The 20,465-nt window shown below is 47.7% G+C and overlaps 1 protein-coding gene across 1 annotated transcript in view; it reads right to left on the minus strand.

Moving 5' to 3' along the window:
* PCNX2 (pecanex 2) overlaps positions 1 to 20,255 on the minus strand; it is a 201,457-nt gene extending 181,202 nt beyond the window's left edge. The window contains exon 1 of the mRNA XM_037060255.1: positions 20,013 to 20,255. Within this exon, the coding sequence (XP_036916150.1) occupies positions 20,013 to 20,165 (153 nt within the window). The 5' untranslated portion in view covers positions 20,166 to 20,255. The remainder of the gene's footprint in view (positions 1 to 20,012) is intronic.
* Positions 20,256 to 20,465: the final 210 nt, after the last annotated feature.

Here is a 20,465-nt window from a genome sequence, read left to right on the forward strand (position 1 = left end):
CTGACGTCCCCTCTACGAGGTGAGAGAGCTCCCTTCAGCCTGGGTGCCTGGGTGCCTGGGTGCCCAGAACAAGGCCCTCCCTGACCCGATATGGACGTGCTTCAGCAGTGAGAAATAACCCTCTGATTCATCAAACCGCTGAGCTTCAGGGTCTTGCCCACATGGTAATTCCCTTTGTTTACCCTAATTCATACTGGGGGTTCCATTTCCCTGGGGAAGCTTCCGTGTAAATTAGATTAAAGTAAATTAGAAAAGGAAACCTGAGACGTCAGGAGGAGAATGTTAGGGAGCAGGGTGAGAGAGAAAATTGTCTGGAGACTGGGAAGATCATTTGGGAAAACGCTGACTCGCCACAGTAAGAAATAGACCTTTGTGTTTCCCCTGCGACAGTGGACTGCAGCGTGGGCTTGGCAACACTGAAATCGAGAAGGAAAGAGGTCAGAGTTTGAGGTTAACGGGAGGATTTTATTCAGTTTGCCCTGGGGGAGAACAGGTCGTTGTCCCATCCTCTATGAAGAAGCACTGGACACTTCATCACGTCCCAAAAAGCCCACACACCTCACCAGGCCACGGCGAGAGACAGATTTTACTGAAAATTTCCAAAGACAGAGCTACACATGGCACATTGTTCCTCCCCCAAGTCCCTGCTCTCGGGTCCTTTGCAAATTTCCACCTCCCACAAGCCCTCCAGGCTGAACCTAGGAGCTTCCCTGTAAGCCCTCCTCTGGCCGTGACAATGAGCCCTGCCCAAGGCTCCTCCAACGCTGCATTTCAAGCTCACTTTCAAGGCCATTTTACGTTCACGTCCTTCTTCCCAGTTAACAGACCTTCAGCCTATAGAGCTTTCTCTCTGTCAGTGTGACTGCGGCAGGGGGAGGAGAGGTTAGGGAGGAATGTATCACAAAGGAGCAGCTTTAAATTTGTTTTTAATTTATATCACAGATTCCCCCACCCCTTGCCCAATACAAGGTATATCCGGATTTTGAACAGAGGTTTCCTTGTTCTAAGAAAAACCGTAACTTTTCCTTGTTTCTATGACCTTATCATTTTAACACATTGTAATTGACAACAGAAGGTAACACTTTTCAAAATGATACCCTTGGCCAAAGAAAAACTATACCTTGTCCCCTGGCCCATTACTAAGATAACTACTAGTATTAACAACTCATTTGACCAAACTTTTCTAATCACATGTCATGAAAAGCAACATGCTGCTACCAGATCAGCAATTGCAGATACAGTCATTTGTATTTCTCACAACGCTGTATTTCTTGGGATTTGGCGCCATTTGGAAGTGCCGGTCCACGTGGACACTCGGGCCCCTCAGTGTCTTTGCCAGGGGCCCGTCCGGCTCCTTGAAGCTCATGGCTCCAACTCTCTCAGCCTCCAATCTTCTGTTTTCACCTTCTTATTGTGGCAAAATAGACAGCATGTGAACTTTACCGTCTTAACCGTTTCCAAGTGTCCAGTTCAGTGGCATCAGATGCACCCACGTGGTTTTGCAGCCATGGCCACCATCCCTCTGCAGAACTTTGCCCCCTCCCCAAACTGAGTTGGCCACTTCCCCCAGCCCCTGGTGCTTGCCCTTCCCCGGTCTGTATCTATGAGTCTGACTCCTCTAGACACCTCATATAAGTGAGAACCGTACAGTATTCATCCTTCTGCGACTGGACTATTTCCCTTAGTGCCAGGTCGCCAAGGCCCCCCCACGGTGTAGCATGTGTCAGAACTCCCCTCCTTTATAAAATGGAATAAAATCGCACCGTATGTGTGGCCCGCGCTTTGTTTACCCACCCGTCTGTCGGTGGGCATTTGGGTGGCTCCCACCCTTTCATCATGGTGATTAATGCTGCCACGGATATGAGTGTGCAGATACCTCTTCAAGACCGTGCTTTCAGTTTTGGGGGTACGCAGGGTGCCGTGGAATTGCTGGACCCCCGGGTTGTTCTGTTTCTGAGGAGCCACCGCACTGGTTTCCATAGTGGCGGCACCGTTTACACCACTCGGGTTTCCAGCTTCGGGCTGATGGGCTCTGACTTTCCAGCTCCGGAGTGGCCCGGAGAGATCAACAGTCCAGCTGAGTGCGGACCAGCCAGGAGCAATGCTGGTGGTCCCGGGAGAATGAGCCCCGTCGGAGGGCTTCCGAGTGCGGACCCGGAGGAGGACTCTCCCGGGGCTTCCGCCTTCCCTGGTGTGGGTTTCATAAAGGCGCTTCCCCAATCGGCCCCCACACACTAGTGTTAAAGACGCCTGGCAATGATTCTTTTCACCTGGACAGTGAAGAAGCTGAAGCATGAAGTGGGTCAGGCCCCAGAGATGACAAGTACACGCCTCTCCCCTCACCTGGAAGTTACCTGTCCAGCCACTTCAGTGACTCAATGGGAAACACCAACTCAGAAGAGAAGTTTCCAATGGTCTCTGGGCAGTCAAAACACATCATTGTTGGAAGGAAACATTTCCACCCCGCGCCTGGGCTTCCAGGAGCGAGTCCCTTCCCTCTACACTCGGGCCTCTCTGCGCCTCTGACTCACTCCTCACTCACGCATTTCTGATGGTGCTTTGAGGCCCAGGAACCGGGCGTGCCTTCCTCATGCCTCCCCTTCTTTCTCGGGAGCCGGGGGACCCAGGAGCTGTGGATCTGGGCGGCACCTCCAAGCCGCAAGGCGTCCAGAGTTAGGGCCCAAGTCGGGGAAGCTCAAGGCCTTCCCCACTGCGCCCGACCAAGAGGGCGAGTCTCTAGAACCCGGTCCACAGCTAGGAAGTCCACCTGCCTGCAGACATAAGTCTCATTCCCAAATTACAGCTCCATGTGCAGTGAAGGTGGTATTCGAACTCCACCTTCTGCTGCCCTGTCTCCCTCATGGGGCTCAGAAAAGGGAGGTGCTGTGAGTTGGGCTATCAAGTCTCTGCACCAGTTTATGTCCTTGACTGGGCAGGGAGCCACTCAGAACCTCTGCTTCTCTCCCAGGAGCTGGGCTGGACCAAGGAGCTGCAAGCTTTGTTAGAGCTTTGTTACAGCTCTTATCGAGGTGTAATTCACTCATGTGGCACATAATAATCTTTATAAATTTGGTTTCCTAGCCTGCAGCATTGATTAGAAGGGGGAATGAGGAATACAAAGAAGTGTAATAATATAGTAGCCACGACAAGTGACAGCTTAAATAGTGTTGGAAAAGGAAAAAAAAAACCCTACAAAAAAGCAAGTCACCTGTGTGGTCATTTTCTGAGATCCAACCGAGCCTCGGTCACCTGTGAGGACACCAACACAAAGCCATATAGTGCACCCGAAAACACGAAGTAAACGTTCAGTGGTATTCAGTGCACTATTAGAAAAGTTAAGGAAATGTAAAACTCTTTCACCAATGCGGTTGAAGTAAATTGAGTTTTCCTGTTTAAAGGTTAAGCTTTAAGTGGTTAGGAAAATGTTTTCACTCTGGACATGCGGCCTGATCAATGAGGCTTCCACCTGCCAAACAGAGCAGTCGCGCCACCTCTGACATCTGTGTGGCCCCAGGAGAGCCAAGAGCGTCCGGCCGCCCAGCAGCACCCCCTCCGCCCCCAGGAGCTGCCTGGCGCGGTGTGAGGCTGTCTGCGGCCCGTTCCACGGGCTGTGGAGCCTCCCAGCCTGACGGTTCTGTGGCTGTCAGGAGAGTCTAGGTTTTTCCAGAAAGGCAGGGTGCAGAGTGCATCTCTGGGTTGTTCTGTCTGCCCAGAGAAAGAGAGATCCCACTCTGTTCACACATTTTGTCCAATTGGGAGAGACGAACCTTGTCCGCCCAGCCATCCATCCTCCACTCACGCTTTCCACAGGAAGTGCTGAACATCTACCCCTGTGAAGGTATGCATCCCAATGGCTTCACGTGAGAACGACCCTTGGCTCCTACCTAAGTAAAATAAAATTCCTCAAGGGACCGGGAACAAGTCCGTGTACACCAAAAATCAGACCACAAGATAACCAAGTCCAACCACTTCTCCGCATCTGTACACGTGAAAGCACTGTGAGGTTTTTAGATCGTGAGTAAATAGTTCATGACACACTTCATGAATTTCCTTTCGAAGTAAACAGACTGAGTATTTTCTCAGAAAATGTAGAACTTCTGACTACCTCCTGAGAACTGGAATGGGCTCAGGCAGCAGTCTGAGTCCCGGGAATATCGTCCAAGAACTCCTGGAGGGAAATAGTGAAAAAAGAACTCACCCGGGCAGTCGTGCAAGAACGCAGGCTGACTGATGTGGAACGGTCCACACTGCGGGAGGGAGCCTGCAGCACGGCGCCCTTTAGAACAGGTCAGTGTTGCCAACATGCACTAAAATGACGAGGCTAGTGCAACCCAGAAATCTGACTGGCTCACAAAACACAGCCCCATCTGCCCTTCTCCCTTGCAGTCAGATGAACAACAAAGAGAAACAGTGCTTTCTCCCAGGCCTGCTGCTTGACTTTCTTTGGGTCTGCTGTCTGGTTCTTACTAGGTCTCCTCTGGTTTCTTGGAGTTCTTTCTTTGTGGGCACCTTGCACACAAAGGGGCAAGGAAGGGAGAGAGACATGGCAGCAAATGTTTGGATCAGGAATGAGACGGCAAAGGAGCCAAAGGCTGGAGAGGTGGACTAGAGGCAGGCCACTACTCCGAGAACGTCTGCTCGCTCCAATGCTCTGAGCACTCTTGAGAAAGCCAGTACCTGCACTGACCTAGCCCCCTCCTCCCCTCATAAAGAATACTGAGTGGACAGCTCAGTCAATAAACACTTAGTATAATCAAGAAATCTGGGTTCATGCTGTCTTTTCAATTTCAGAGGGTCATGATGAGTTATCATTTCTGTTACATTTTTAATGGACAATGAGATGAACAGAACGAATCGATCAGTCATGAAAGGCACAGTGACTCAGCCTCCACGCAACAAGTTCGATCACCAATCTGCATGATACTGAGTCTGAATGTCCGCGTCCCATGCCTCCTGGTAGGACGATGTGCTGTTTAGAATGAAAAGTGAGAATTCAGTACTGTGAAGGGTAGAAAACGTAAACGCTACCTGTCAATGCCAGGTCTGATGGGTGTATAAACCTAAAGTTATACATTCATTTTTCATAAGGCATTTTAGAAGTACTTTTGCCTGACAAAGCCCTAACTTACTGCTAGAATCTGAGTTCATCACCAAAAAGTTCCTCGACTCTGTGTGTTTTACAATGCCCGTAAAACCAAATGTCACAGAAAACGTTTAGTGCCATAAAAGACCAAACGTGTCTCAGAATTTAAATGCAATAAATTGTAATGCTGCAGTTCTTATTTTTAAGCAATGCTCTTCAAAATGAATTCCATGAAAAGATGAAAATGTACCCATAGTAAAAATGCATTGAATTCATGAACTTTTTTTACTCGTGTTGCTTCGCCAACGAGCGTAAGCTGCAGTGCTGAGTCAGGAAGGTCGGGGCTCGTGGGCGGGCAGGCGTGTCTCGAAAGGACCCTGTGCCACCTCCCTGCCCCCCCCCCACAAAGTCTGCATCCCTCCTCCTACCCTGCCTGCTTTTCATCAGAAACCGTGTGTCGGTGTGTCTCAGACTCCGTCTCTGCTTCCACCAGCTGCATTGCCTTCAGTTTGATTCTGCCATGCGCCAACCCTGCCGGGGTCGCCCATTGCAACTTTGGGAAAGTTAGTTAGCCTTCATGAATCTCTGTTTTCTCCATGAAATGGAATAGTTCCTAAAGAATTGTTTATTTTTTATTAATATATCTTCTGATACATAATAAACACCCAAACTGTGTTACTTCTTATCATCATCATTCATCAATATCACAGAATAATAAATTCAGACATGGTGTTTTAAGATGCAGCGAATGTTTTTATTACCTGCACAGACAGACCTGTTAATACGTAATTTAAAAAAATTAATAAGTAAGCCAAACAATAGTTTTCTTGCAAAATATTTGCTTCAGTGATGTTTCTTAGAGTCAGGTTTTTTATTCATCCCTGTTTATTAAGTATCTAATTGTAGCCTTGAAAGCAAGACTAAGTAACCAAAAGACGAGGAAGATAGGAAGTAAGTACTAGTTCTCTTGAATTTTTTTTTTGAGATGGTAAAGATTTAGAGAAAGGAAATAAAATATACACACAATCCAATATGGAAAATTCTTAAGGTCACTTACAGACCAAAATTTTAATATTTATTTTCTATACTTAAGATCAATCAGTATCTATAAATGAAGTAAAAGCATTTTGGTTTGATCCAATAATCTATTTTTTAAGTCCAAGTTTCCCATACTAACAAAGAAACCATTGTATAAAAACCACAAAGAAATGCATAATTGCCCTATAAATAAGGAAACAAAGGGTATCCGGGAAACAGCAGCAAGTTTAATTTTTAGGCAACCCAATGCTGGAAGAAACACCTGGGTGTCCTGGTTCCCTTCTGAACGATGTGAGCCTGGCCCCGGCGCTGCGGCAAGCACACTGAAGCACGCCAGGCCACGGATGCCCACGGCACTCCTCACAGTGCCTTCCCTCACCCAGCGAGGTCACCGGGACGGGAAGAGCGACTGATCATCCATGGTGTACAAGGCACCATACCGGGCACCAAGGAGGAAACCAAATGACATCCCCATCCCCAGCCCTGCGTGGCCGGGAAGAGGTAAGCCTCTCCTGACCCCAAGTGTCTCCCCAGACATCCCGCCATCCCTTCGCTCGCCACATGAAAGAACCGCATTTACCAGCTCCCTTCAGCTCTTCCCCTCCCCCTGCCTCTGAAACCGAGCCTCCCCACCCGGCAATCTGGCGTCTACTCCTCATCACGCTGTTTAAAACGTTCTTGTCAATGTCTCCAAAAACAAACACATAAAACAATTTTCTCTTTTCTCAGCAGCGCTCGACACAGTTGCCCACACTTTTCAATAATATTTTTATTTTTAAATGACAGCTGACATACAATAGCATGTTAGTTTCAGGTGCACAACACAGCGATCAGACACATACACACCTTAGGAAGTGACCCTCTGATGGGTCTAGGTGCTCGCTTCCTGAGAGCTCGCCTCTTCTCTTTGGACGCAGGCCCTGCTGGCCTCCCCTGCTGCCCTTGCAGCCCTCTGCCCCATGACTGGGCACAGGGCTTGTTGACCTGGCTGCTTCACCCTCTTCTCTCTCTCTACTCATCCCCCCCAGGAGCTATCACCCAGTCCTTTGGTGGTAAATACTGTCAAATTCATGTCTCTAATATGAATCTGAGCTCAGACTGATTGCTCCTTTCGGCTCCCCACTCCTACATTCAACTGTCTGCTCAACGTGGACACCTCAAAGGAAAGCCCAAACTATCCTGTCCGAAGCTGGGTGTTGGGTTCCCCAGCCCTCGTCACCAGCTGTCCCCTCCCACCCCACCCCATCTCCGTCACTGGTGCCCCAGACACCTGCTGCCTATGCCAGACACCAGCATCATCTTGACCTCTTCCTCATCCTCCTCCACCCCACCATGAACTCACCACCAAATCTCACCAAAATACGGTCTCATTGCTTCCTCTTTTTTAAAAATTTTATTTATTTATCTTTAGAGGGGAAGGAGAGAGGGAGAGAAACATCAATGTATGGTTGCCTTTCCTGCGTCCCCTGCTGGGAGTTGGCCTGCAGGGAACCGGCCTGCAACCCAGGCATGTGCCCTGACTGGGAATCGAACCGCGATCCTCTGGTTCGCAGGCCCGTGCTCAATCCACTGAGCTACACCAGCCAGGGCTCATTGCTCCCCCTTCACTGCCACCCCCACCTCCTGGCCTGACTTCTGAAGCGGTCTCTCTCCCTCCCCCATGGGTTCCTGCTTCCCATGCAGCAGCCAGGGAACACTTTTGGTAAAGTAAAACAGCATAGCATTTTGCTGTGTTTCTGAACGATGTTAGTGTGTCATGCCTCAACAAATATTAAATCAACAAGAATGGAGGAAAAAATTAGAATTACACGCTCACAGATAAACTCAACCACATATCAAATTGAACACAAAACCACAAAGACAAATCAAAAAGTAAAAATTAAAAATTAATCCTATACAAATATCGAATCATTACATTACTCACTTGAAACTAATACAATGTTATATGTCAATTCTATCTCAATAGAAATTTTTTAATAAAAAGAGTTCATCCAAGTAACTTTAGGATGCAAGAGTCTCACAGCATATTACCGGTAGAATTGTAAAATAACAATGCTAATAATAATAACTTAAAGCAATCTTGAACTTTACTAAAAGATTTTGTTTTGGTAGTGGTATAAAAGTAATAATTTGTGAGTGTATTTTAGACTCCTAAACATTAGACTCTTAAAAATAATATTGTTGGAAACCAGAATTTTCACTGTGGGAAAAAGAAAACAGAAATGTGAGGTGGATGAAAGAGAAGGAGAATCCTTTGATCTGAATCAGATTAAAGGGTTTAAATAAACTCTCAGCAGATGAGCGGACGAATGGATGAGCAGATGGAGGCCTGCCTGCATGCATGGATGGATGGATGGATGGATGAGTGCATGGATGAGTGCATGGATGGATGGATGGATGGATGGATGGATGAGTGGATGGATGAGTGCATGGATGGATGGATGGATGAGTGGATGGTTGCATGCATGGATGGATGGATGGAGATGAGTGGATGGATGAGTGCATGGATGGATGGATGGATGAGTGGATGGTTGCATGCATGGATGGATGGATGGATGAGTGGATGGATGAGTGCATGGATGGATGAATGGATGAGCAGATGGAGGCCTGCCTGCATGCATGGATGGATGGATGAGTGGATGGATGGATGGATGAGTGCATGGATGGATGGATGGATGAGTGGATGGTTGCATGCATGGATGGATGGATGGATGGATGGATGGATGAGTGGATGGATGAGTGCATGGATGCATGCATGGACGCGTGGATGGATGGATGGATGAGTGGATGGTTGCATGCATGGATGGATGGATGGATGGATGAGTGCATGGATGGATGGATGGATGAGTGGATGGTTGCATGCATGGATGGATGGATGGATGGATGAGTGGATGGATGGATGAGTGCATGGATGCATGCATGGACGCGTGGATGGATGGATGGATGAGTGGATGGATGAGTGCATGGATGCATGCATGGACGCGTGGATGGATGCAGGGATAGATGAATAAGCTCTCTCACGTCTGCGCACTGAAAGGACCAGAGCCACAGGCAATCCTAAAGCAACCTCCACTGCCCTAAATCCTAGCTTCCCGATGCCACTCTCCACCGCAAGTATCTGGCTCCATCAGGAAACGATGACTATCCCAGGCCAGGCTGAGGCGTGGGAAGTGCAGACTAAGCCTGGATTACCTTGTTGTTGGGCCAGAAAGCAAGGAAGTGCCCAAATCCTGAAGGGGAACCGTCGAAAGGACTCAGGAACTGCCAGGAGGAGGTCTCACTTGCTGAATTTGGACCGTTTGGGATGATGAATGATGACAGGAATTAAGTTATAACCACCCCATTTAAAAACATGAAGCTATGATTTGGGTCGTAGAAACACAATGCGCCATGTAGATCGTGTATCATAGGAATGTACACTCAAAACCTCTGTGATCATATTAACCAATGTCATGCCAATGAACGTAATTAAAAATGGACCTATGAAACTATACCAACAAGCACAGAAAAACCACAGGGGCAGGAGAGAGGAAAGCTTTTCTTTATAGAAGAACGCCAATACATAGAAAATGCCACTCTACAGCCACCATTGAAATAAGCATTTTAGGCAAGTATCAGCAATTTATGCTCCAAACACTGATTGAAAGTGTGGGGGATACAATAGTGTGTACAGTCTCCCGGTTCTCCTCAGAGTTGCTTTATTAAATACAAAGGGGAGACCGGTACCTTTACAATGGAGAAATCGGGGCGACATCACCTTAACTGATGACTAAACTGAACAGCACCAACAACCAGGGGAGGGGTGACATTACACGCCTCTGATGTGGCACACAATAAGGACACATTACTTAGGCAATATTTATGCCAAAAATGCCTACTCACTCATCTAATCTCAAGGAAACAATCTAAAAAATCAGATTAAGGAACATTCTGAAAACAAGCATCAATGCCACAAAAGAAAACAAAAGCTTGATAAACTTGTTCTAGAACAAAGGAAAACTAAGAGATGACAACTAAAAGCAATGCATGGTCCTTGACGGACTCTCCGATCCAGAAAACCAGAGCAAAAAGCCTGAGCTGTGCAGCGTGTCATTTGGGTGATGGGGAAATCTGGACGGGACCATAACGCACGTCGGACAGCAGCGCTCGGCCGGGGGCCGTTTGTGGTGTGTGTGATAATTGCATGGCAGAGCGTCCTTCTCCTTAGGACGCTCTCCTTCTCCTTCTCCTTTTCCCTTTCTGCTGAAGGGAAAGCGCCTTGATGTCTGCAACTTATTCTGAAGTGCAGCAAAACGTAAAAAGTATAAAACGCACAGTGATGAAGCAATCTGGGAAAATGTGAAGAATTGCTGAATCTAAGGAAGGGCAGATGGTGTTCATTGTGCTATTTTTTGCAGCTTTTTGTAGACTAGAAATTTTTCAAAACAACAATTGAAGGGATAAAAAAGTAATATCCTGCTCCACATTTGACAAACAAAAGACCCATCCGTGTGTCTCACTATACTGAGAACTTAACCCAAACTCCTCATGGCCTACCCGCCTCTTCCTGGCTAACTCCGTGTCACTCACGCGTCACGTCTCAGAGAAGTTATTTCCAAAGCCAGGAGGGGATCTTCCCTCTTTCCAACTCAGCACCTTGTACTTCCCATGACAACAATTACCGTTGTGTTGTTTACGTCTGTTTATCCTCATCAGCTATCTTCATAAGGAGAGACACCACTCTGTCTTTTGTCCACTGTCTCCCCAATTTCCTACAGAACACCAGGCACAGAGTCTGCTGTCGTGGACATAAGTGCTGTCCAACAGGTACATCCAGTCTCTCCTGGGCACACAGAGGACTGCACTTTCCCTTTGGAGTTAGGTGTGACCCTGCAGCTCGCCCTGAAAAGGAGGTCTGACTCAAGAGGTATTTACCAGTTCACGGCAGTAGCTTAAGAGCTAGCCATGACCTTCACTCTCTCCTCTACCCTCGAACCTGGCAATCAATGAACAGAAAAGTTTCTGGATCAAGATGATGGGGAGCAGAGCTCTAGCCTTCCCAAAACAGAGGTTCTATCATGCCTACCACTAGCAGGAGCCCCTGCTAGCCATGCCTGACCCCCACTGACTGTGTTGGACATATAATATAACAAAATAATGAGCTTGAGATAGCAAAAGGGAACCTGAGCTCAACTGTTCCATCAGCACAAACTAGCTCAGTGTAAAAGTCATCTGAAAACCTAAGTATCCTTCATAGAGGATGGTTCCAATAAGTTACTCTTTACTCATATGAGGGACATAAAAGGTCCAAGACATTTCTGAACTAGAAAAACAAGGATATGCACACATCAATGACAGTACGTGTACGTGACAAAATACTCCGCTGGAAGTGAGGACCTAAGAGCCAGACAGGAGAGATATGACATCGCAGGCAACTCCTGGAACAAACAGATCCAGCAACTCCTACATGGGGTATAAAAGTGATCGGATGACTCTGAACCCGCTCACCCAAAATGAAGATGGAGTGCATTCAGAATGAAAGGATCTCTGTGAAGATTTCTGGAGGGACCACTGGTCTTTGGTGAGTCCTGTGTCTCTCTACCCTCCAATGGTTGCAGGAAAAAGGCTTCTGGGGGCGGGGCAAACACTTAACACGACCCTGGCCTGTGTGGCTCATCGGCTGGGTGTTGCCCTGCGGAGCCGAAGGTTGGCAGTCCAATCCCTGGTCGGGGCACATCCCAGATTGGGACATGAGCAAGAGGCAACCAATCCGTGTCTCTCTCCCTCTCTTTCTCCCTACCTCCCCCTCTCTCTAAAATAAATAAATAAAATCTTTTTCTTTTTAAAAAACTATATTTTATTGATTATACCATTACAGTTGTTCTATTCCCCCCCTTCATTCCCCTCCACCCGCACACTCCCTCCCCCACTATTCTCCCCCCCTTAGTTTATAACCACGTGTCTCAAGTTCTTTAGATTCTATATTTCCCCCACTATTCTCGCCCTCCCCCCTATCTATTTTCTACCTACCATCTATGCTATTTTCTGTGCCTTCTCCCCCCTTCTCCTCCTCCCATCCCCATTTCTAACCCTCCATGTGTTCTTCATTTCTATGGTTCCACTCCTGATCTAGCTGTCCTCTTGGTTTGCTTTTGTTTTAGGTGTGGTTGTTAATAACTGTGTGTTTGCTGTCCTTTCACTGTTAATATTGTTCATCATCACTTTCTTATATAAGTCCCTTTAGCATTTCATATAAAATCTTTTTCAAAACCCAACAACAACAACATGAGTGCCCTACAGTTCAGGTGGGGGTGGGGAGCACACTGAAAATGCAGGAGGCTGCTTTGTCCGACTCCTTCCTGGAGCAGGTAAAAGATGAGAGAGCGCCGGCCAGCTGCTCTGATGCAGGGACCCGGGAGACGCTGCAACGCTGAGTGCAGGCTGGGCTCCCAGGGGGCACAGAGTGCCCACGTGGGCTATGTGTGTGAGAGTCCGCAGGAATCTGCTTCAGATAATGTCCCAAGGGACTGCTGGGGCAGAGGTGACACAGCAGAAAGCTGGAGTGGACATCACGTTGCAGGACCTGTGGAAGGACCAGGTGGGACAGACACACCACAGCCCTTGCCCAGGAAACTGCAGGTGGGACAGCACAGGCTGGGAGAGCAGGGTCTCCGAAGGACGTGCCCAAGGACCTCAGTGGAGAGTCCAATGGGAACACTCGCCATACTTCAGGAGCCCAGAGCCGGCCTTCCACCGGGCCAGGCAGCACAGCACTCTCCTGTTCCTCCAGGCCAGGGGCATCGACACACGAGCCACCGTGTGAGGGAGGACACAGTGAGAAAAGTCTGTGCATCCTCAGAGTCACCTGTCTGCGGAGATGATGCTTGGGTTATTTTATGGGACTGGGCATCGTGAAGTCCGAATCAAGTCCATGGTTTTTTCTCAGAGCAACAGAGGGACTGGTGTCGCTGGTAACTGGAAGTCACGGGCTTGCATACGTCTCCATCTGGGGGTAAGAAACAGCTCCCATCCTGGGCACAGCGCAAAGGCTGGCTGACGAGGATGCCGCTTTGTCCTCAAAGCCAGGACCCCTGACATCAGACATCCGATACGTGTAAAATATCACGGGAGAACACCCGAGACACTACGTGGTGGCTGCCTTCCGAGTGAGGTACTGGGGACAGTGTGGGGGGTTCCTCATGTCACTCTCGCTCTCTCCCAGTTTCGGTTTTTGTCTCTCTTGAAAGCACCCGTGTTCCAGGTGCTGTTGGTTCGGGGCGAGGGCTCCAATGCTCCATCTGCCCCGGGTCCTGGTCAGGTCATGACTAGCCACATGTCCTTCAGCATGTTCACTGACCTTTCTGGGCCACGACTATCAACGGCATGGGGACTGTGACCGGGCGTGTCTGGTTGCTGGGAGAATGACATGATCTAGCTCACGCAGGGCACTAACAACCGTGTCTGGCGCATGTGCCAGTGAGAGCAGGCTACTATTACTACCTAACCCAGAAAATTATAATGAGTTAAAGGGGGGAAATCCACCAGAAAAAAATCAGAACCGTTACTAACTAGTCCTCTTTTTCTTCCACAGGATATAGGAAAGAGACTTAGTGCCAATTAAATGGAAATAAGACTGAGCAATATTTAAAAGTAATCACCTGAGAGACCAAATTCTTAAAGTCAGAAGATGATAATACTAGGTAGGAATCAACTTCCACACAGAGAAACGTCACCATGAGCATTACAGCCTGAGACACTGCAAATGGAGAGGGCTCAGGAGACACACATTAGTCATGAGCATGCAATACTCGAGCAGAAAGGAAAAAAATGTTTAAAGCTCTACGTCTGGAGGGCGCCCCAGGGGCAGCATTCCAAGGCCCGTGCTGTAGCTTTCGCCGCAAAAGCACCACCTGCCCTCAGACGTCCACGTGTCCAAGTGGCAGGAGGTCAAAGACACACAGGAGGAGTTCTGCAGAAGGGCAGCCACACTCACTCAAGACGGGAGGTACTACCCTGAAAAGACTGAAGACGACGGCCCGAGGGTGCCTGGGGGTGGAGAACACCCCAGAAAGCGCTCACACAGTGAGGGCAAAGCTCCCCCTGAGCCATGCACCCTGGGCTCGTGCCCTCTGCCGGGCACGGCATCAGCGCAGCGCAGAAGGCCGGTTCTGCACCTCTGGAGGCCTGGGGCCAGGGAGCAATGCCTGTAAGCATCCCCGAGCTGCAGCCCCTTCACCACGGCCCCCACTCTGTCTCGGCAGGTGAGGGCAGCAGGAAGGTGAGGCTAGAGGAAGTTCACAGGACTGTGCATCTGGGTGTGAGAACAAACAAGGCCCCAGAGGTGGAAGGGCCAGCCAACAAGTTCAGAGAAGGAAAGCGTGCAGCACAGCACCCCGCAGCAGAACAAGCCTTTCTTGTAATCTTGGAGGAGGGGCAACAGGCCCAGCAGTTCAACAAAGTAACGACAACCCCGTGGACCGGCCAGGCCTGCTAGGCAAGGCTGTGCAGCTAGAACCTGCCTCACAGGCCTCCAACCGAGGGGTCAAATTGGTAGCTGAGGTCCAGTCCCCAAATCCTGAGCCAGGAAAGAGTACCTTTTGGGGAAGGCCAGAAGGAAGGATGGCGAAAGAAAAATAAAACCCGAGGAAATCTAGTCAGGGACCTGAATGGGGAGTGACTCCGTAACAGAAGAGTCCTGCTTGGGGTAACAGTACCAGCCAGTATACACAAAGTGCTAACTAGATGCCCAGTGCCACGCCAGCACGTGACAGGTACCCCTGCTTTGTTACGATTACAGCAGTTACACAGGAAGCGGTGGCTAACAAAGACAGTCTCTCATGCTAAGCTATAAAGGAAAGTTGGAAACAGAGCAAGTCTGGCTAAGAGAAAAGGAAAGGAAAGGAAACATAAAGCAACCTCCCTAAAGCAAAAGACGGGCCTCCTGTGCGAATATCGCACAGAATGTTGCCCTGCACGGGGTCTCAGAGAATGCGAAGGTTTCGCCGCAGTTTTTTCTTCCACGAGTTGAGTAGAGGACTCAACTCGTCCTCTACTCGGGGTGACCCTGCTGCCATCAGGATCATCAGATTCCACTCGATGTGACTCCACTCTTTGCGGGAGTTCAAGTGCACTCGTGTGTACCACCAGGTCAGGCCGCACAGTGCAGTGGAAAAGCAGACTTGGACACCACGGGACCTGGGCTAAACTTATGAATTTTCCTCCTACTCTCTAGACGGCAGTGGGCAAGAGCTCTCTCTGGGTCTCAGTTACTAAATCTATTAAGCGAAACCCATTATCCCCATTTTACAGGTGATCAAACCGAAGAAGGGGTGTGACTTACACAAGGTCACAGGATCGATAAGCACTCGCCAGATGCTGTCAGAACCCCCTCAGGGTCAGAATCGTGGCCAGGATGGTCCTGTTCTGAAGCTGAGCAGGAACCTACCGGTTAGTTATCCCAGACGAGGAGGTGCGAGAACTTGTGTAACAAACAAAACCTTAACTGTGTCTGACGACCAATGGGCCATCCAGTCTGTCAGAGAGGAGATGAGGTCAATAACATATCAAAGTAAAATTCTTTCCAAATGATCCAGATTGGCTTAATGTTTTGGGATTATGTATTTTTGAGCATTTCTCAGAAATATATAGTTTACAAATGCTAATAAATAACTTTTCACAAAATCAACTAAAACTAAACTCTAGGGCTTACATAGAATTCATAACACAACTTTAATGTACATAGTCAAAGTGCCCATTAAATTACAAAGTGGACTTTTCCTATTGAACATGTCTTAATTGAATGTGTGTGAGCTAAAATTGTGCAAAACCACAATAGTTCCAGGCTCCCTAAAATAACAGAACTTCAAGTAAGCCCCTGTTGTGAGTGAGTATCTGGGTGTCTTTTTTGGACCAAGTTCTTATAAATTGAGCAAACTAAAAAAGATGTTAAATTCACAGGCAGCACTGATGTAGAGAAGAATATAATAATATTCTTATTATTATTACAAAATCATAAGCATGTAATTCTGTAACATAAAAATATCACACTCAGGCACAGCATATGACATTTTAGGTGAAATGTTCAAATTCAAATTATAAATTATTACACCCATATAATTACCCTGCCAACCATACTCAAGCAGGAGTTACTTCTGTCAGACCCTGTATTTAAGTATCAAGACCTAGAGAACAAAGGCCTGGCTGGGTAGCTCAGTTGGTTAGGGCACTGTCCTGAAATGCCAACATTGCAGGTTTGATCCCCAGTCAGGGCACATAAAAGAAGCAACCAATGAATGCATAAGTAAATGGAACAACAAGTTGGTGTTTCTCTCTCTCTCTCTCTCTTTCTCTTTTCCTCTCTCTCTGTAAACTCAATAACATTTTTAAAGATTTATAAAAAAGAAGTAGAGAACAGAGCCTCAGTTGGAGGAATAGGGTCTTTTATTCCTAAGATCACTTTCAGAGACCAGACGACCAAAGCAAGAAAAACATAACCTGCATTTTAAAAAATAACACAGACTACATATCTAAAAGCAGCATAATAATAAATGCATTCACTTAACATTATTCTATAATAGTTAAAAAGCACACTGGCATAAAAGTTACAAAATTTTGGTGTAGCTGTCTTGATACAAAAATCCAACATAGAAATAAAATTATTTAAGGTATCAGTTTTCTACTTTCTAAACTTTTGAGATTTCATCCAAATTTAAAAAATATCATTAAAGAGGAATTTAACTAAGAACAATGTTCTCTTTAATAAGGCAGAAATCAAGCTACTCATAAAGCATCATTAGGTAGAATCCAAGGGTTCTGATCATGCCCATACAGCAAATCTTCACAGTAACTATGCAAAAATGAGCCCGTATGTGTAGGAAAAGTCAGTAGAAATAGGAATATTAGCATGGGTAACAGTACATGGGCAGAGGAGGGAGACTGGACATGAAGCACATGTTGTGTTGTTAGCAGGAAATGCTAGAAATACACAGTGAAGCAGACAGTCTAATGCTGGTGGGAACAGAAAGACGCAGGTTGATTTTATTCTCACCAGTTCATTACATATGAGATCGGCATTAACCAAATGAAGGGCGCTCTGCCAGGCACAAGAAAAACCAAGATAATCAGCAAAGTCAAAATTCATGTCCTCAAAAAGCCTGTGATCCAGGAGTACAGGTGAATACACGTCCCAACAACTAAGTATAAGGAGGAATTCAAAACATTCAGTATCACTAACAGTCAGCCCAGAATACTATTTAAGGGCAAGAGACAAGAGAAATTCATTCTGGCTGACTGGAATTAGGGACCCTAGACAGAGGCAGCCACTGCATTGGGCTTTAAGGAGTGGACTTTGGCTAGTGAATGATGGTAAAGAAAAAGAGGGGGAAGGCCAGCTCACACTGAGCTGTCACGACGGACCAGGTACTGTGAGAAGTGCTTTAACTCATTCAGTCCTCCTGTGAGCTCTGTCACGGAGGTACCACTCACCCTGCTTTACAAGCCAACAAGCTGAAGCTCGCTCAAGCTCACACAACTAGTAGGTAGGAGCACGAAGCTGGAATCCAACCTTGTGCTCCTCAGCCCCTGCTCACTCGGCTGTGCTGCCCCTCTGGGCAGGGAGAGAACACTGGGACCCACAGGCCAAGGAGAAACGATGGACAAGGGCAAGAAGAAGAAACCTAAACTTACTAAAGGGCCGCCAGGGACCAGCCCCCGTATTAAGTGCCTTTTGTGTGAAACGTTATGTATTTTTCCTGTGAAATAGCCATTCTCACATTTACATTAAGGACAAAAAAACTAAGGTTTTCATAGGTCAATTATGAGGTCAAACAGCTAAAAGTAGAAAATCAGAAATTTAAACCAGATCTGAATCCAATCCCAGGTCAACTGGGACAGAGAGGTGGCCTTATGAGCAGTATCCCAGTTAAGCCCCCAAATAACACTACATCTGGTAATATTTCTCATTTTGCAGATAAGAAACTGAAAAATCAGACAGGGTCAACCATTTCCTCAAGGTCGCAGAATTGGCAGGAGGCGGAACCAAAATTCAACCAAGCTCTTGACTTCAGAGCCAGAATTCCAACCCTCTGGATCAACTTTCAGAAACACCAAATCACAGAGAACCTCCAACGGTGAACTCGGAATCCCTCAGCCATGCAAACTCATCAACGATTTTAGCTGTGGAGATCATGGTCAAATTATGTTTTCAGAATAAAATCTTTCAACAGACCTATCAAAGTTAGGATTCTTGGCACATAAAGTTCAATAGGGCATGGAGCACCTTACCCGGGCAGCTTTTCAAATAAGGTTACCCATTGCTTCAATTAGGTGATTTCATTTACCTTAGGTCATCTACATAGTTATTCGGCAGGCACTCAATTACAATGATAAACTGTCAAGCCCCAACTAGGTGCTGCAACACTTTGTCCAGCAATAAACCACACTAGACTGACCCATCATTTTATCTTCCTACNGCACGAAGCTGGAATCCAACCTTGTGCTCCTCAGCCCCTGCTCACTCGGCTGTGCTGCCCCTCTGGGCAGGGAGAGAACACTGGGACCCACAGGCCAAGGAGAAACGATGGACAAGGGCAAGAAGAAGAAACCTAAACTTACTAAAGGGCCGCCAGGGACCAGCCCCCGTATTAAGTGCCTTTTGTGTGAAACGTTATGTATTTTTCCTGTGAAATAGCCATTCTCACATTTACATTAAGGACAAAAAAACTAAGGTTTTCATAGGTCAATTATGAGGTCAAACAGCTAAAAGTAGAAAATCAGAAATTTAAACCAGATCTGAATCCAATCCCAGGTCAACTGGGACAGAGAGGTGGCCTTATGAGCAGTATCCCAGTTAAGCCCCCAAATAACACTACATCTGTTAATATTTCTCATTTTGCAGATAAGAAACTGAAAAATCAGACAGGGTCAATCATTTCCTCAAGGTCGCAGAATTGGCAGGAGGCGGAACCAAAATTCAACCAAGCTCTTGACTTCAGAGCCAGAATTCCAACCCTCTGGATCAACTTTCAGAACCACCAAATCACAGAGAACCTCCAACGGTGAACTCGGAATCCCTCAGCCATGCAAACTCATCAACAATTTTAGCTGTGGAGATCATGGTCAAATTACGTTTTCAGAATAAAATCTTTCAACAGACCTATCAAAGTTAGGATTCTTGGCACATAAAGTTCAATAGGGCATGGAGCACCTTACCCAGGCAGCTTTTCAAATAAGGTTACCCATTGCTTCAATTAGGTGATTTCATTTACCTTAGGTCATCTACATAGTTATTCGGCAGGCACTCAATTACGATGATAAACTGTCAAGCCCCAACTAGGTGCTGCAACACTTTGTCCAGCAATAAACCACACTAGACTGACCCATCATTTTATCTTCCTACAGATTTATTGACATCGAGGTGCAGAAACGGCAAGTTCAGAAACTGATCACCGAACCTGCCTTCTCAAAGCAAAATAGACAAGGAGTGTGCAGGGAAAATCAGCGACTGAAACAGGTTCTAACATTTCATTTTGCCTTTTGGCTACCATGCACAAACAATAATGCCTTATGCCAAACCTTATCGTATGCTAACCAGCCAAGGGCCCTAAAACTGCCATCTCCAAAACAGGCTCAACACTCTCCGACAAGCAGAGTCTGACTCATCAGAGAAGCCGGCATCAATTCTTAATGAGTCCCAGACCCCACAAGTCCTTTCTAATTCTTGTCCTGACAGTGAGTTCCGGCCCCTCTATCCCTACACTTTCTCTCTACCAAATTCCTGGGGACCTTCCCCATCCCACCTCCTAAGAATAAACCCTTTCCATCAGGACGCAGCCTCGAAGGCTTCTGTGGCTTTCTTCCTGTCTTCCCTCCGTCCTGTCTACCCGGAGCTCCGGGCTCAGAGCTTCCCACTCACCAGGTGCAGGGCCAGGGGCAGCAGCAGCAGGAACAGCCACAGGTAGAGGTGGAAGCTGTTGGTGAACTTGCTGTGCTCTGGGTCGTGGTACCAGCCCCCGGTGAGCGCGGCCCACACGCCCTGCCGGAGCAGCTGCAGCACCTGGGACACCATGCCGGCTGCCCCCCAGCGTCGGCACTCCGCCCTGCCTGCTGCTGCCCGGGCCCCCGGCGCGCGCAGCTCTAACACCTGGGCCACCGGACCGCGCCCCCGCCGCCGCCGTCCCCTCCACCTCCCTCCGCCCCACTACTGAAGCGCGAGCCTCTTTTCTGCCGGGACCCGCACACCGCGGCCCCGCAGCCGGCTGCTGCCGCCGGAGAGGTGAGCGCCATGTCCGAGGGAGGAAGGATTTTCCCATGGTGCCCCGCGGCGGCTACTCAGAGGATGCGCCAGAGGCCCCGCCCAGCGCCCGCC

The sequence above is a fragment of the Sturnira hondurensis genome, unplaced genomic scaffold (genome assembly GCF_014824575.4).
Source record: "Sturnira hondurensis isolate 20B ecotype Veracruz unplaced genomic scaffold, ASM1482457v3 Scaffold0011512, whole genome shotgun sequence".
Lineage (NCBI taxonomy): Eukaryota > Metazoa > Chordata > Mammalia > Chiroptera > Phyllostomidae > Sturnira > Sturnira hondurensis.